Source organism: Lissotriton vulgaris, chromosome 8 (assembly GCF_964263255.1).
Source record: "Lissotriton vulgaris chromosome 8, aLisVul1.2, whole genome shotgun sequence".
In the NCBI taxonomy this organism is placed as follows: Eukaryota; Metazoa; Chordata; class Amphibia; order Caudata; family Salamandridae; genus Lissotriton; species Lissotriton vulgaris.
Window position 1 is genome coordinate 961,649,312 of NC_141696.1, and position 18,639 is coordinate 961,667,950.

At 48.5% G+C, this 18,639-nt stretch overlaps 1 protein-coding gene across 2 annotated transcripts in view; it reads left to right on the forward strand.

Moving 5' to 3' along the window:
- The window catches only part of PICK1 (protein interacting with PRKCA 1), a 123,488-nt gene that overhangs the window by 98,837 nt on the left and 6,012 nt on the right, over window positions 1–18,639 (forward strand). For both annotated transcript variants that reach the window (XM_086934811.1, XM_086934812.1), the window contains one exon: window positions 1,909–2,053. In XM_086934811.1, the coding sequence (XP_086790937.1) occupies window positions 1,909–2,053 (145 nt within the window). The remainder of the gene's footprint in view (window positions 1–1,908; window positions 2,054–18,639) is intronic.

Sequence of the window (18,639 nt, forward strand, 5' to 3'; positions counted from 1 at the left end):
CTAGCTCTATGCCCTCTCCCACACGAGGGTGGCATAATACAGGGTGTAGTCGCCCAGGTAAAGTGCCCAATGGCCCTACCTTCTGCTCCCCTAAAATGTCTCTAATTTTAGAAGTATTTAGGTGGCTCCCCCAGACCTAGAAACTAGGTCTGCGACGACCTAGGAAGAAAAAAGACATCCCTGCAGAGAAAACTGAAGACGACGACTGCCTTGACCCACTGCCCTACCGGGCTGTATCCAACTTCTGCGATCCTGCTACCTGTCTGTGTTACTTGTGCCCCTTGTAGGATTGATAGCTTCTTCTTTTATGTTTGCATGGTTTCACTTCATCCTTGGTTCTTTAATGCTTGTCTGAGGAATTAGCGTATTTTAATTCATGCTCGGGAAAGGATTGCTTTGGATCCCTCTCTGATCCCTCCCTCTCTAATCATATACTCTTAATACTCAAAATCTCTGCTTCTGTAGCTGTTGCTTCCATTCAAGGATGAATGTTACTGTTATGCCATCCACTGTGCTTTGTCAAATTGTTATTTGCAGATAATGTACTCTGAAATGTGCCCTGTACTTTAGCTCCCCTGCTGCTTTGAATGGAATAGTTCTAATTGTTTATGTAAACTACTGGTGTCCTGCTACCCTTACGTTACATAAGTCACTAAATGTCCTCCCAAGGCCAAGAAACTGTGCTTAGACTTATCGGCTAGTACAAATGACTTAGCGTTGTGTCTGTTTTACTGTTATCCCTCAGTTATGCCCCTACACATACCGACCCATATTCCCTTGTAAGCATTATTTGGCTCAGAGAGATGGGACTGAGAGTGGAATCTGGAGGTGTGTCATATAAGGATAGAGCCTGGATATTGAAGAGCTCACCCTGAACTTGACTTCATTTGTAAAACAGTTGTATACCCTGCATATATGTTGCTTTTAGTTGTATTGTCATTAAATTCTCTGCGCTATCCATAAACATTAGAATATCTCCACACATTTTCGGTTTCCTAGAACACTTTTATTGTATATTTTTAATATGAAAAAAGCAATAACTCTTAAGAAAATATAACTACTGGAGACCTCATTTTCTATCTTTTTTTTTATTATTAATGCATCTTAATATACAATTAGGCAACGTGTACATTTGGCTGAAAACACAATTGTTATCACTTCTTAAGTTGACACAAATAAAGGAAATGTAGCCTCTGAAAAGGTCTTGCATGTACATCTACATATAGAAATGTTACAATGCTGTGCCCAGTTGACTCATATGCACATTTAAAAATTCCTGGAGCTGGCAGACTTCCCCTCAAACTGTGCATTCTCAGGGAGTTTGTGTTTCATGACACTATGAGAAATATAAATTGCTTTTGTTTTTCTTTTTTTTTTTTAAAGTGGAAAAAACAGCAGTGCTCTTGCCAAAATGCAAAAGAACCATAGAGAACTAGAAGACACGAAAATAAGCATTGGGAAGGGGAGTGGATCTAAAATATTTGAAAAATCATAGAATCCAAGAGAAGACATTTATATCACATGACTGCAAATTGGGTGCATCTGGGGCTGAAAGAAAGGTCACTAAGTGGTTAAGGTGTTCAGATAGTTACTGGTCATTGCTGGTGCTTGGTGTTAGGAAGAACTAATCATTAGACACACGAACTGAAACAAAGGAGATGAAATGATTTGCCCAGAATTGCACAATTTTGCTCAAGCCCCCCTCCTGTAAGTGATACTTATAGAGAAAGGAGAAGGTACTAAATGGCATTTGAAGTAGTTGCCTGCTCCATTAGCCAATACCCCCAATCCCCTATTAATGTAGCAAAATATGATAGACAATGGGGTTTCAGAGATCGGCTGTGCTCAAACCTATCACAACTTCAGATGAAGAGACGCTGTAACTAAAAGTCTGTCCTCTTTTAACAGGCCATTGGTGAGCCATTGTATCGTGTGGGCACTGGCAACTACGAGTACCGATTAGTTCTGCGCTGTAGGCAGGAGGCCCGCTCCCGCTTTGCTAAGATGAGAAAGGATGTCCTGGAGAAGGTGGAGCTGCTGGACCAAAAACATGGTAAGACTGTCCTCTTCCTACTTTCCCCATCTCATGCTCTTCATCAGCACTTCTGACATTACCTCTTCATACCTCATTGGTTACATGTTTGCATTAGCCTTTCTAACCTTATAAACAAGTAATTTATGACGAGTATTCCATTACAGCATTATGAGATCCTGACATGTAGTACACTTAAATTGTACTCCAGTAAATTTAGAATTCAACATTCAACCATTCCATCACAGCTGTCTGCTTGGCAAGAAGTACCTTTGTTTCCCTATTGCTAAGAGTCTTTCCTTGAAATAGGTTTCTTGACCTGCCTTCCACAGCGGTCTGAAATCATCCCTTCTTGCTGCCTTTGAACAAATAAGCGTGCAGCGGTTTTTCAATAATTTTAATATAGCATCCCTGTGGATGGCAATACATGTACAAAACTTTCCTAGGACCTTGTTCTAGAGCAGCGGTTTCCGTTTTTTGTGGGCAAGTACCAGATCAGTAGCAAGTTTTAAGATCCACCAGTTTGGAAATGCATTTATCAAGTATTCTATGCTAGCCTGCTCTTATCCGTTTTTTATAATCAGAGAAAAAAAATCACAGTTGTACAGAACATGACCAGAATGGGGGAAAAGTAAACTACTTATCAAATTGCATTGATGATACTTGCATTAAAGCATAATGGTAACAAGATGCAGTGTGCCTCGGATAAAGAGTTCACATATATATATTGGGCAGGAGAAAGATCTGTATCCCGCAGTAATTTGTGCAAATAATGGGTCATGCCCAGGAAAAAAACTCAGACATCCAGATTCTGATAGGGTCCGAGATATGGCTCAATCTAGATTGATACCTTCCACTTTCTACAGTTTCCAGAGTGCAGGCCTTCATAATCTCCTGCCGCCATACCTGTGGACGTGGTATTTCACTCGACAGCCAATACTGAGCGAAAACAAACCTTGCCAGGGAGATAGTAAAAAATAGATCTCAGTTATGCTAGATAGAAACTGCTGTGAATGTCCAAGTATAATCATCTTATTATCCCATATGTCTACCGTATGAGAGCTCCTGTCCAATTTGCAAAAAGATAAAATCCTAGCATCTACGTATACCTGGACAAAAAGCCAAATGTGTACATTACCTGCCCCTTTTAAGCTACTATATGCTGATTTTCGACTCTGAAAATGCACTGAGGCCTCCTAACCAGAACTCAGTACTCCTTCCCTAAAACAAGGTAAAGTCTAATTGCGCTCACCTTTTTCTGCTGTGGTAACTGAGAGGGTAGAGACCTTTTTCTCCAGAATGACTGTCCAGGCTTCTATCCCTTCGAATCTAGCTTCCAAAAGATCAAACCTGTTGTGTAATCGTTTTTGGTTTGTCTCGGAAATTTCAAACTTCTCCAACAAGTCACTTCTCAAAGAATGAAGCAGGAGTCCAATCTTATCAAGCTCCTGGGGAGGAGTAGAAATCTGACCTATATCTTTTTCTGATCTAACACGGGTTTTAGAAGCTTGGGCGGATGCGTTTTTAGGGGTTTCCACAGTCTCGATATGGCTGCATGCTGCGGTCTCTAATGTCTGTAAACTTATAGAGGCTTGATGGGAAAGAGGATTATCGGAGAGACTATTGGTGTTACTACAGCTTATTAGGATATCATTACCTGTATTAACTGGGCTCACTAAGTCCCCTAAAACTTCCTCGGCTTGTATTCCAGCTAGTGGGGAGTACCTGTTATCAAGGACCAAACCAGATACGGTGGGAGGCTCCATATTCTGAATAGTCTGCTGGACCTTTTCCATATTGGCTCCCTCTTTTAGATTCAGCTGAATTGGGCGAGAAGGTGAGACCCTCACCTCTTATACCACATAAAAGTAAGAGGAAGTGGAGCTCCAAGAAAAGTATTAGCAGTAAGCTCCCTCAGCAGATTTCAACGCAAACAAATACTCCCTCTCTTAAAAGTTATTTTAAGGTGGTCGAGAAATTGAATTCTCTAAAAGAGGGAACCATAGCTTACCTTCATCTTACATAGGCCAAAAGGAGTATAATAAAAATAATTCAAAAATTGGTTGTTTTCGATGTTCTTTTGCTTACAATGCTCCCTTCTCCTATAGAACATGTAAGCTTGTCATTTTATTCTGTGTTTTTGGACATTATTTAAGGTCTCATAACAAGAGACCCAACCCAGTGTAGGAAACTGGGCTTTTTGCCCCCTTTTAAGCTACTATATGCTGATTTTCGACTCTGACAATGCACTGAGGCCTCCTAACCGGGACTCAGTACTCCTTCCCTAAAACAAGGTAAAGTCTAATTGCACTACAACTTTAGCAACCCTGTAAGTCCCTAGTAAATGCTACTCCAGGTACCTAGGGCATGGGTACTAAAGAGGGTCCCTAAAGGCTACATCATATCTTATGCTACCCTGACGACCCACATACAAATTCCACACAGACTGCCATTTCAGGCTGTGTGACATTGTGCAAACCATGAGTGAAATCCCAACATGACGCACTCCTGTGTGTCATGCCAAAGTCACTGCATCTAATATATGTGGGTTAGGCCTTTGAGCCCTAAGGCAGGGTGCATTATATTTTATGTGAGGACCTATCTGCATGAACCGATGTGCTCCTGTGATGTCTAGTTCTATTACTAGATATTGCAAGTGACCAGGGAAGCCATTTTCAAAAGCATGTGCTGGCCATTGGTGAAAACGAGTTTCCACAGTACATGATGCCTTCACTGAAATTAGGGTGTTTGGCATCAAACATCTCGTATTACTAAAACCACACTGATGCCAGTGTCAGATTTGCTAATCCATGCACACTGAGGGCATCTTAGAGATTTCCCCTGAAAACTACTAGCCCCTGGTGTGTTGGCTGACTGGTTTCTGCCAGCCTGCCACCAGAGACGAGTGTCTGACCCCAGAGGGTGAGAGCCTTTTCTCTCGGGGCGTCAGAAACAAAACCTGCTTGGGAAGCGGGTGATAACGTCCCATCTCACAGGAAGACTTGCTGAATAGCATTACAAGGCAGGGGAACTTCAAAGAAGCTACCGCCTTTGAAATGCAAGTCTGGCTTCCTTCACAGGAGAGGAGGATTACCCCTTTTGTCCAGAACCCTTTGGCAACTGGACAAGCACGAAAATTAGCTAGTCAGCTAGGCATGCCCGCCCCCAGGCTAGTACTACCTCTAAAGTTGCTTAATCTGGGCTGTATAACGTTAAAATGCATTCTGTTGCAACGCATGCCTTTACCATGCAAAACCTTTACCACGAATATGCCTTAACCATGCCTACCTTTACAACGGATTTCTTTGTAAAAGTATACATGTTAAAGGTGTATTTGTGGTAAAGGTGACCCCTGCCCTGAGTCCTAAAATCGATCCCTTGCGCCCCTCCCCCACTGACCTCCGCCCATTTTAAACTACTCATTTCGTAAGCCCTAAAGGCGAACCCCTGTGTGACTCCCTGATTCCCCCCCTCCACCCCTTTAAGGCGCCCAGTCCTTCTAAAAACTACCCCTCCCCTGCCCTAAGCCCTAAATGCAGACCCCGTGCGACCCCCTGCCCTTCTAAATATGACTCCTCCCCTAAGCCCTAAAAGCGGTCCCCTGTGCGACTCCCGCCCACAATAACAAAAAATATACGTTTGTAACCGCCTGCCCCAGGCCCAATCCCCCTTACCTCTCACAACGTCAACACCCCTGAGGCGCAGCTCATGTCGTAAAGAGGAAGAGGAAGCGGAAGGGTCTCTCAGTTTCCTCTAACAACGCCGATAGTAGTCACCACCCTTACCACACATAAACCTTTACCATACATACCTTTACAACACTTTACGTTGTAAAGGCATGCGTGTTAAAGGCTATGTGTGGTAACCGTGCATACCCTTACCAAACATATACCTTTACCGTACATACCTTTACAATGTAATTCTTTGTAAAGGCATGCATGGAACAGCTGCGTTGTTAAGGCTGTTTCCCCCTTATCTGAGGTGGACACGACTCTTCAGAGTTACCATTCTTTGTGTTGAAAAACTAGGGATTCTGGGACAGGGTTATGCCCACTTCCCACAGGAAGTAGTCATATAGTGGGTCACCCCTGGGGTAAATTACCACTCACTCCCCTTTATGCCCATAGATTGAGCATTAAGGGGACTCCCCGATACCAGATCTTCAGATTTCGTTGGACACAAAAGGAGTGGAAGAAGGCTGCCGACCCGAGAAGCACAACTGATTTGGAGGCACTGCTGCCAGCCTCTCTGCTGCACCTGACCTTCGTGGAGCAACTGATTCGTCCTGCTGCTCTGCAGACCTCAAGAAACCGGGAGGGCTGCCAGTGCTTTGCAATTTCCCAAGAGAACTCCCTTGGAGTAGAGGTGCTACTCCCCTGCAGCCGCAGGTACCAAAGAAGCAAGACCCAGTACACTGACCTGCCACCTACAGGGTCTACTATCGCAGCAGCCACCCACAAAGGGGAAACACCAATGACATCGATGGAAATACATTGCGGTGCTATTGCACCGCGACGTTTACATCGCATTGTCGTTGGCATCGCAGCATTTTACTGCGCATGCTACAACGGAACGATGGCATTAACATCGCATGCAATTACATCGCATGCGATGTTAAAATGCCATTACTACTCATAAAATGGGAATGTACTTTAGAGTGGGATTTTAGTCGCATTTTTATTGAAACGGAAAACGTTACAATTTACTTATAAACATTGTGAACGGAACATGATATTTAAAATGGGAACATGGATTTTCAGAATGTATTATTCCCAATGTACTTATAAACATTGTGAACGGAAACGGAATTAGTCAGAATGTACTTATAAACATTGGGAACGGAAGATTATATTTAAAATGGGAACATGGATTTTCGACAAAAACGGAATTAGTCATAAAGGTAAATTTGCTACAATGGGACAGAATAAAATATCATTTGGCGAAAAACGGAGTAACAAATATAGTTTACAATGGCCGTATAGATGAAAAGGAGAGGATTTGGCCTAGCGGGTAGGTGTGACGACTTAGGTGTTGATAACAAAGGTTCGAGCCTCCTATCAACTCGCAGAAATTTAATGGGCAGCGTTAAATTACATTTTTATTCCTGTATTACGGATGGATGCAGGAATTAAAAGTACACCAATTAAAAGTACACCGCGACATTACCTTTTTAGTACTGTATTACTTTACGGATGGATGCAGGAATTAAAAGTACAGTGCGACATTACCTTTTTATTACTGTATTACTGGATGGATGCATGGATGGGTGTATGGAAGGATGCATGGATAGGTGGATGAATACATGGCGGATGGATGGTTGCATGGATGCATGGATGCCTTTAAGGATGGATGCATGGATGGGTGTATGGGTGGATGGATGGGTGTGCATGGATGGGTGGATGGATGGGTGTGCATGGATGGGTGTATGGATGGGTGCATGGATGGGTGTATGGGTGGATGCATGGATGGGTGGATGGGTGGATGCATGGTTGGGTGGATGGATGGATGGATGCATGGGGATGGGTAGGTGGTTGGATGGGTGTATGGATGCATGGGGATGGGTGTATGGGTGGATGCATGGATGGGTGGATGGGTGTATGGGTGGATGCATGGATGGGTGGATGCATGGATGTGTGGATGGATGGATGGATGCATGGGGATGGGTAGATGGATGGATGGGTGGATGGATGGGTGAATGGATGGGTGAATGGATGGGTGTATGGATGGGTGCATGCATGGGTGTATGGGTGAATGCATGGATGGGTGTATGGGTGGATGCATGGATGGGTATATGGATGGGTGTATGGGTGGATGCATGGATGGGTGTATGGGTGGATGCATGGATGGATGGATGCATGGGGATGGGTGGATGGATGGATGCATGGATGGGTGTATGGGTGGATGCATGGATGGGTGGATGGGTGTATGGGTGGATGCATGGATGGGTGGATGGATGGATGCATGGGGATGGGTGTATGGATGGATGCATGGGGATGGGTGTATGGATGGATGCTTGGATGGGTGTATGGATGGAGGCATGGATGGGTGTATGGGTGGGTGCATGGATGGGTGTATGGGTATATGTTGAAGTTTGTAAACAAAACTCAGAGCTCCCCCAGCGGCCTAAGCGTGCCCGGGCCTTACACCACTTTCACTAGAAGAGAAGAGGAGGGGACTGAGAGGCAGAGGGAGGGCAGGAGGAGGGGACAGAGGAGAGGAGGAGAGATGAGAGCGGAAAATGAGAGGGGGCGCAGGACAGACGGTGAAAGGTTAGAAACTTGGAGAGGGCGTAGGAAGAAGAAAGCGAGACGAGAGGGCGCGAGGAAAAAAGATCCTGTTTTGATCGACGATTCCGTAGTTTATAAAACATGGGCGGCTTTGAAGGACAATTGTCTTGTGATCGTCTTTTTGACCGAGGAATGGTGAGGAGGTCGAGAAGAAGGTCGAAAGGGGCACCAGCATTGTATGAGTTCAAAGACCACGAAGGTAGAATGAGCTTCCTAAAGGACTTCAATTCAACATGAGGATTGAAATCTGAAATACATTTGAAACATGTGTAAAACTCCACGTCCTTAGTTAAGGAGTGTATAAAAGTAATACAGTTCATATTGTAGGTCTAAACAGGTCTCCTCACTGATGGCCAGCTAATAACATCGGAAGTGTAATACAATCCTAATACCTAGGGTTACAGCAAATTGCCCCCTTTCCCCCACATTTTAGTAGTAGTCCAGGAAAACTAGAAGTCGTAGTTTTTCAGTTGCAATCGTGTAAAATGTGTAAGCATGCAGAATTTCCACCAGCGCCATATTATTAAAAGTGTCCACGGCGCAATGGGCGTCTGTTCTCTTTCTGCATCCCAGGGCACTTCCACATTACAGATGGGGCTTCTGAATGTTACAGAGTCCCTATTATACTTTACCCCTTGATTTCACAATATGTAGTCCTAGGTTGAGCTCGGTGCCACCAGTTCTAGGATTCTCTTGGCTTTTTTTTTTACTACTTTTCAGCCACTGTTTGCCTTTCATGCAAGATGGGTTTCTTGTATACAATCCAGAGCAGATTGACTGTCTTGTATTTAGCTCTCTAGAGGAACAAGGGTGTAAAATGTACCTCCGTGTAACCTCTGAAAACCAGTGTCCTATGCACGTCACGAGGCCCTATGAATGTCATATTATTAAGTTGTCCGAATTTCAGAAGGCCGAGTGAGCTTCTCCAAACATTGTCAGTGGCAGGTCACAGTCTTGGTTCTCTGATTATTTTGAAAATTATAATCCTTTTAGCCAAGGAGTCTATTTCATAATTTCTAAGTATGGTTTTTATTGTAACATCCTATTACCAGGTTGCTCAACAATCTGAGAGTGATTTATTAGGTAAAACGTTCTTAAATTCTCTAAGTATTACTTATCGCTTACTGGGTAATCAGGCAATCGTCAATCAGCAAATATAAACAGTAGAAGCAATACAGAAAGTCTCTGTACTGTACGTATTTCATCTTGCACGGTAACTGGCATGCAGTCAGTCTTGTTTTACTGTGGGGCCTCAAACGTCGCGTTGTCATGTCGCGCGATGTTAAATCGGCGATGTGACATGCGCTCCAATGATATTGCCGCATTTGCGTCGCAACTACTTGCGATGCCGGGGGGGCGGAGCTAGCCGGCGTCGATGGCGGACGCGTGAGCCCTCGGCTCCTCGCAAAGCTCCAGAATTATCCTGCTTGACTATCCTTGATGTGCTCAAATTGGCTATAGCTTGTCTGGAACCATCGGCTGGCACCCCGGGCAGTGATCGATGATCTTTTTGGACGGCTGCAGGGCGTGAATTCCTGAACATCCCGGGGCATTGTGCCTGGTGGCGCGCCTGTGGCGGACTAGGCCGAAAGCAGCGGGCTATCCTGGAAAAGAGGCCGGGCGACGTCACTGTGCGTGCGGCCACATTTCCGGCGGCTGTCGCACACCGTGCAAACCAAGGCGCGACTGGAACGGACCCTGGATTGCAAAGCCCTCCACCTCCTACCCCACACTGCCCCGGTGGGACAGGGGACTGGAGAAGCAGCGGAGCGGTGGAGCACACTAACTGAAGCGCCGCGCCACGTGGTGGGGCGACACCGAGCCCGGCGCTGCAACCTGGCTCACTTGCACAGATCGCATGAGGCTCTGCCATCTCCTCTTATTCTGCTGAGGGACTGATTATCTGGGACAGCTGAGAAGGACCTGACCCTATCTGGTACTGGGCCGTTCTGGAACCTGCGGACAAGGAAGTACTACCCGCCATTGCCGCCGCCATTTTCCACGCATCGGATACCTGACCGCTGGCGACGAGGTATCGAGGACCGGAGTAGACACCTGACGGCCAGTGCGGCGAGCTTCTTTGCCCGGTGCTGCCACGCATCGTAAATACCATGGGGAAGAACGAGGCGACCCAGGGGAAGATCTCCTTTGAACGGCGCCGTCTGAAGGGATCAGAGGTCCCGGCACCGGACACATCGCCGAAGGGTGCGGCAGCGGCGCCGACCCAGGCTCCGACGGAGCTCCGGGACATGTTGGCAGCTATGGAGAAAGGCATTCAGGAGAGTATAGCGGCGGTGGGCACCAAGATAGATGCTCTGTCGTACCGCATGGACCGTATGGCAGAGCGTGTGGACAAACATGCGGAGCGCCTTGACATGGCGGAGCGCCGGCTCACTGAGGCCGAAGAAGCCCAGATGGAGTGGGACAAGGAACGCAAGCAATTCAACAGACTCCTGACAGTCATCAGGGACAAGACAGAGGACCTGGAAGCACGTTCTCGCAGATCCAACCTCCGTATCACAGGAGTGGCGGAATCCACGCAAACGGGGAAAATGGAACTATTTGTGGAGAAACTCCTGAAAACACTCCTGGGAGAGGAAGTCTTTTCCCCCATGTTCATTGTGGAACGCGCCCACCGCACACTGGGCCCGCAGCCCCAGCCTGGCTTGCCACCTCGCCCCATAATCGCGAAACTGCTCAACTATCGCGATCGGGACACTGCCCTGAGAGTGGCGAGGGAGAAGGGCAAACTCCAGCATGAGGGCATGAACATCTCCCTCTATCCGGACTTCACAGCCAAGGTGCAGGAGGAACGGCGGCAGTTCGCGCCGTATAAGAAGCAACTCAGAACACTAGGCCTGGATTATGCAATGATGTATCCAGCCAAACTTCGGATCAATTCAGGTGGGAAATCGTACTACTTCACGGACCCGAAAGAACTGCATAAGTCCCTTAAGACCTGGACTCGGGAAAGGAAGGAGAACCGGAGTGGCCGGGAGGACGAGGAGGAGGTATCTATGGAGGAACAGGACTAAAAAGCGGCTGAAGAGGGGGTTGATCCTCTACACACTGGTCGGATCACGGACCCGGATAATATGGGCGCCCCGGCCTTGCACTGGCACCTGCTCCACGATTTGGGGATGGACAACTTGGTTACCCTATGGCGCTGGTAAGGGGTTGTGTGCTTCGTGGCAAAATACACTGTGCCGGGGGAGCCAGTCAGAGTGGGTCTGAGTAACACTTTCTGCCATGCCTTGAGCATTGACTCTTGAATGGAGCTGAGAGGGGAGCGGTACTTGCACTCTCTTGGAACAGTTCGGGGTGTACTGCATTGGTGCGCTCTGCCCTTGAGCTTTTGGTTGTTTTTACTCACTGAGGGGTTGGTGTCGGACTATTTGACACTACACCTGTAGGGGGTACATGGGGGGGGGAGAGTGGGGTCTGTCTGACCAGGTTGGGGGAGGTCGGCTGTGGGTGGGTTGCTGTACTTGGGGTGGGAGCTAGACTCGGGGAGGAAAGGGGGGGTGTTTGGTTGGGGTTGTTGACGGGGTTTGACTGTGAAGTGTGTGAATTGAAGTGTTCTGCTGTCCCTGTACGCGAGCGCCGGAGGGCGATTATGAGTTGGGGTGTCCTACTGTGTCCAGCACTATCCATCCTTACGGTCCATGCTCTGAAACCACTTAGCAATGGCTGATGCCACACCGACTTTGCATGCACATGCCCGGAATGAGCTGAATTTACTGACTTGGAATGTGCGGGGCCTGAACGACTTCCGCAAAGTGAGGAAAGTCCTTAACTATCTTAGCAGACACCACGTTGACATAGCACTGCTGCAGGAGACACACCTGCCACTCTCCAGCAGAATGCTCAAATCCAGGGGTTTGTCGGGGAACACAGTGGCGGCGGGTTACACTACACATGCCCGAGGGGTGTTAATTTGGGCCAATCCAAAGTCACAGTTGCGGCTCATTCCGGTGCATTCAGACCCAGACGGTAGATATGTCCTTGCGAGATGTGTTGGTAAGGGGATGGACATACTAATAGTGAACGTCTATGGCCCTAACTATGACCACCCTGAATTCTATAAGACCCTGTCAGCTATGGCAAGAACGCATGCTCAGCCCTGGATGTTGTGGTGCGGGGACTTTAACTTTGTGTTTGACCCATCAATGGACCGCTCCGCGGGCCCTGCCCGGAGACCTGTGGCCTCGGCCACGTACATGGCGGCTGAAATGATCAAATCTGACTTGCTGGATGTGTGGAGGGAAAAGCATCCGAGGGCGGGTGGGTTTACACACTATTCTGCATTTCACGATGTACACACCAGGATAGACTACTGGTTGGCACCCCCCCTGGTACTTAACAACATTAGCACATGCACAGTCCTCCCACGCACGCTTTCAGATCACTCCCCTATTCTCCTCCGCCTCGCGACGCCCAGGAGGGGGATCCCAGCCTTCACCTGGCGGTTCCCGCCTTTTGCACTGCTTGACGAGGCCTTCCGGGGGGAACTAGCAGAGGAAATAGAGCAGTTCTTTACTACAAACATAGGCACAGTGGATGACTTCTTTACGGTGTGGGAGGCATTTAAGGTTTACATCAGGGGGGTAGCGATGTCGAAACATTCCAGTGTGTTACGATCCATACGGCGAGACCTAACTACTCTGGAAACGAAGATGGCGGATCTTGAGGCAGAGCAGCTGCGGCTGGGCGGCGAGGCGGGAGACGGGGCGCTGTCCCAACTCCTGTCCGAGTTTCAGGCACTGGCGGACAGAGAGGTCCTCTACATGGGCAAATACGCCACGGCGAGACAATATGGGGAGGGTGAGAGGCCCGGGGCGCTTCTAGCACGCATGGTTCGCAGCACCAGGCGACCGCTGGTCATAGAGGAACTGAGAACTCCGGAGGGAGACACAATGACGGACGAGGAGCAGGTACTTCAGACGTTCAGGAGTTATTATGCGGAGCTCTACCGAGCTAAAACACAGGGAGTGGAGGGTGAGATGGAGGACTACTTAGACCATATAGCCATGCCGTTCCTCAAGAACTCGGACAGGGAATTCTTAATGGCCCCCTTCCACCAAGACGAAATATTAGAGGCACTGGCGGGCATGCGCTCGGGTAGTGCACCGGGCTCAGATGGCCTCACGGTGGGGTTTTATAAGGCATTTAAGGATCTGCTGCTGCCACACCTAATCACCCTGTTTGACGCCATCTGCGAGAACGGTGAAATGCCGACCACCATGCGGGAGGCGCTACTCATCACCATACCCAAGCCGGGTAAACCCCCCGATCTCTGCGGCTCGTATAGACCCCTTAGTCTCCTTAATGTAGACGCCAAAATCTATGCCAAGGTCCTGGCCACTCGCCTGGCCCTGCTAGTACCTGGGTTGGTTGCCCCAGAACAGTCCGGGTTTGTCCCGTGCAGGAATTTAACCTACAATATCAGAACAGTGTTAGGCGCGATGCAGCATATCAAGCAGGAGAACAGCGCATTGGCTATATTCCTTGATATGGAAAAGGCGTTCGATTCGGTTGAATGGCCCTTTATGGTTCGGGTGTTGCGCAAGATGGGATTGGGCGAACAGTTCCTTCAGCAGATTGGCGCGCTGTACCATCGACCCTTCGCTAGGCTCCGCCTGGGTGACAGGGTAACGGATCCGATTGACATAAGCAGGGGCACTCGACAGGGCTGCCCATTGTCGCCGTTGCTTTACGCACTGGTGGCGGAACCCCTGGCGTGCGCCATGCGGGAGTACCACAGCCTAGAGGGGGTTAGCTTCCCTACATATAAGATCGGGATATCAACATACGCTGACGACACGCTGTTGTACGTCAGAGAACCGGAAGTTAATTTGCCTGCGGTGCTCCGCGAAGTGGTCCGTTTCGGCTCGCTATCGGGCCTGAAAGTGAACTGGGACAAATCGATCGCGTTCCCGCTCACCCCGGTGACACGACAGTTCGACATGGACTACCCACTGCACTGGTCCGCCGACTCAGTTCGCTACCTGGGCATTCAACTCCACTCGGACCCGGAGGTCCTTGTTCGAGACAACTACGGAGTGGCCTATAACAACCTAGTGGATGACGTAGATAAGTGGATCCGTCTCCCGCTCTCCCTCTCGGGTAGGATTGCACTAATGAAAATGGTGGTACTCCCCCGATTTCTGTTCCTCTTCCTGAATCTACCTGTGGTTTTATCCAAGACCTTCTTCCGGCAGCTCACCTCGGTGTTGGTGAAACTAGCTTGGGGGGGGAAACAGCCCAGGGTTAGTTGGAAGACTTTGATTCTACCTTGCGAAATGGGGGGGCTGGGAGCGCCGGACCTAGAACGGTATTATAGAGTCGCCCAGGCATCGCACTTATACTCATGGGTGCACGGTGACCCTCGGACCCCGCACCTTATACTGGAGCGGTTGTTCGCGGACCCGCTCCCTCTGCCTGCTACTGTCTGCCTACCCACAGACCGCGCCACTGGCCGGATGGTCTCGCTGAAGGCGACCAACCACGCCTGGAATTGCCTAGTGCGCTCTCGGGGCTGCACTCTGCTTTACTCCCCACTGTTACCGGTGGAGTGGGCCCTATGGCTCGACCCGCTCGGTGAGAAGGGAGTGGTCAAGGCGCTGAGTTCTCTTGGTGTAACGAAAATGGAGGACCTGTTTGAGGGAGGTGTACTCAAAACCTGGGATCAGCTACTAGTTGCCGGGGCAGGCCACACTCTATTACAAAAATTCCAATACCACAGGCTCCGCTCGGCCTTTCGTGAGCTACTGGGCCCGGATTTGGAGGAACCTGAGGAGATCCCGGAACTAACATATATACTGAAATCCACCTCTGCGGCGAAACTCATTACACAGCTTAACAAGCTGGGTGTGACGCACCAGCGTCTGCAACAGTCGAAGGCCAGAGAGGCCTGGCAGGCAGACCTACAATCCCCCATAGATGATGGAATGTGGCGCTACTGCTGCACAAGCACGCACAAGATATCTCTAAACTGACGGCACCGCTTGGTGCATTTCAAATATTTACAACGAGTGTATTACACCCCGGCTCGCCTCCATCGCTATGGCCTCCGCGCCTCGGCCGAATGCGAACGCTGCCGGACTCCGACAGCTGATTTCTACCATTTGGCATGGCAGTGCCCAGGAGTGCAGGCATTCTGGGGGGAGGTCTTTGCGGAACTCGATCAAATACTGGGGGAGCCTTTATCTCGTGCCCCTGCTTTGGCGCTACTCGGTTATTCGAAACCACTAGCCCCGGGACTGCGTCGTCTGGTGGACATGGCGTTGCTCCTTGCAAGGAGGGTGGTAGCGACCTGCTGGATGAGGGGGCCCCTCCCCACCAAAGCTAAATGGCTGAGGGACCTGCAGTACTGCTGTACCCAGACAGAACTGTATAGCGACCTTCTTCCGCCCAGAAGCAGGCCCAAGAATTTTTGGGACCTTTACAAAGAGTACAAACAGAGGAGTGAGGAGGACGGCTCTGACACCGCTGAGGAGGTGGAACTGCAAGATAGAGTAGAAGAGATCGAAGCCAGCCCTGCACACAGTGACACGGGGGAGGCGGGAATGGGGAGGCCTCTGGTTGACTGAGGGTGGCTGTGAGAACTCGGAGAAGGGCTGCTGAAGGATAGTAGGGTAAGGGCAGGTTTATAGGGGGGGACGGGGTGGGGACACGGGGTAGGAACACTCGGGTGATTGTATAGTCGGGACGGGTTAGGCAGACACACAGACACACACAGGTGGGTGGGGGGGCCGTTTGTTGGGCATTGTTTAATTTCTTATAGTGGATATGACGTTGGATCGCTGACTATCATGTGGACAGGTTGATTGCCAGTTGTCACACCACTACAATACGCTACCTGTGTTGGGAGCCCTCGATTGGCATGGTTGTGCTGCTACTTTACTACCTCGCCGCCAGGCCTCCGGGATGCTGGCACTAAGGCTGTGTACGACTTACATCTAGCAGTTTCTGAGAAATTGACGCCGATCCCGGAGTTAATTCATGCACATGTGATAATGCTGGTGATGTCAATGGCTTTGCTGTCAATAAAGATCTTTTGAAATAAAAAAAAACTACTTGCGATGCCATAATGGCCGGTGAGATGGCCGATGCGATGTAAGGCCCGCGATCTGAAGTGCCGCGAGGACATTAACATCGACGGATCGTCATACAACCCCCACAAAGAGGTAGCAGTGCTCTTGCAGGACAGCTCCATCCTCCCTCCAAGTGTGGGCCGCAAGGACCGACCGGAGCCGCACAGTAACAATCCCTGGGGTACCTGACTCCTTGCAGCAGCCAAGGCTAGTTGTGCCCAGCCCGGACACCAACGCCGAGAAAGACCGACCTGCACGTTGAGGGACTTCAGAGACCGCGAGGCCCACTTTGTGTGTGGCCCAGCTATCCTGTCTGCCCCTCTTCTGCAAATCAATGACTATGAAGTGAGTCTGTGACCGCCACCACCCGATGCTTCAAAGTAAATATGCACCTATGCTCCAGATCCCAAGTCCAAGGCAGGTGACGGTGCCAACGGGGTCAACAGACCCATAAGAGCCAAGCCCACACTTGTATTTGCCCCGACTGGGCTTTTAGTTGCCGCCTGCAGCCTCTTTGTGCAGGCCCTCTGTAACCACAAGTGACTCGTGCACCAAAATCCGACCTCAAAAGACACCACTGCACCGAGCCCTCCAGCCCGAGAAGAAGTGGACCAAAGGTGTCCCTGTGTACCCAAGGATCTCCAGGGTCGAGCCGCCCCTGTGGGTTTCCCTGAACTGGTGCCCCAGTCCCTGCTTGAAGCCTCTTTGTAACTGGACTGTTCTCACATTAAAGTGAATGGGACCACAACGCTGTTACACACCGCTGCACCCGGATGCCCTAGAGCCTCCTAAGTGACTTCTTGGTGTGGCCTCGGAGCATGCCCCATACTCTCCTCGAGTCCAGAAGAACAGTCCCATAATTCTCTGACAAGTGTCCAAATGCAACACATGAGTTTTCTCCGTAGGATAACATTGCCAGGCCAGAAAATGCAGTGTCCATTTCTGAAAACTAAAAATTCATAACTCTAAAAGTACTTACCGGATTCTAATGATCTTGATATCTAAATGTATATAAAAAAGTATTTGTTATTTTTATAAATTGGTTGTGGATTTCCTTTGAGTGTGTGCCTGCCTCATTTACTGCCTTTGTGTGTGTGTGTGTGTGTGTAATAAATGCTTAGCACTACCCTAAGTGCTCGCCCACACCACCACAAATGAGAGTATTTGAGATGTCATTTGTGCCTATGCAATTCCTTTGGGGGGTTTGCCTGGACACTCTGCACAGTGTCCCTCATTTTGGTGCACAAAATGGAGAGCCAGCTTCCTACACCCATTTACATGTAATCCCAGTTCTCCTATCATGGATGTCTTCAATATATTCGTAAACTACTATATTGTCCTCTTTAGAAGAGTCAGTAGAATGGAATCAATATCTTTTAGCTTTAGACCCTTGGTCTTTCAGCCATTTGTCAAAATGGACTGAAGCCCAAACTTTAACAGTGTAGCATATTAGGATGGCAAATGCCCCTTGCTTTGTTAAAGCTACAGTGCATTTTCCCATCAATGAAGGGATGTATGATTACAAAAAACAGTTTTCCTGTTTTTTGTCGAAGAAATTATAGTAGATAAAAAAGAGCTTTGGTAGAAATGTTATTTTCTATATATTTAAACTAGTCTTTATTGTGTGTGTCTTTTTTGTAGGTATGAGACTTACTCTTGACTTGAAATGAGCCTAGGACTGCTTGCCATTCTTCCTTCAGGACTGTTTTGGCTGTGTTTCGTTTGGTCAATGTGCTGTGAGGGCGAAGAGGAAATATTTGTATTACTTAAAATGTCTCTGAAGCAAGACACACATTTTACAGCATGAGTACTCACAAACATGTGCCCTGGGGCCTCAAAGTATGGTCTGTGGCATGACCGAGGGCCGCACAGATGCCAGCAAGGTGGTGGTAGGGAGTGTGAGTGGGCCAGGGATTGTGTAAAGTGGTCTAAAAAAAGTTAAATAAACGGGCAAGCATTTATTTGCAGGTTAATAAATACTTCCTTGTTTAGTTAACATTTTTTTTATATTATTGCTCAGCAACTAAACAGCAGTTGTGCTGCTGTTCACCAGGGGGCCACATGTAAAGGTCAAGAGGGCTGTACTTTGAGTATCACTGTTTTACAGCAATCCCCTCTAACCCTTATGATCTTCTCTGTTGTGGTGCATTATTCATGAAAGTGTTTCTGTTGAAGTTAAAAATGGTGTGGAATTTCTAATTGTACCAACACATCTCTCTGATTT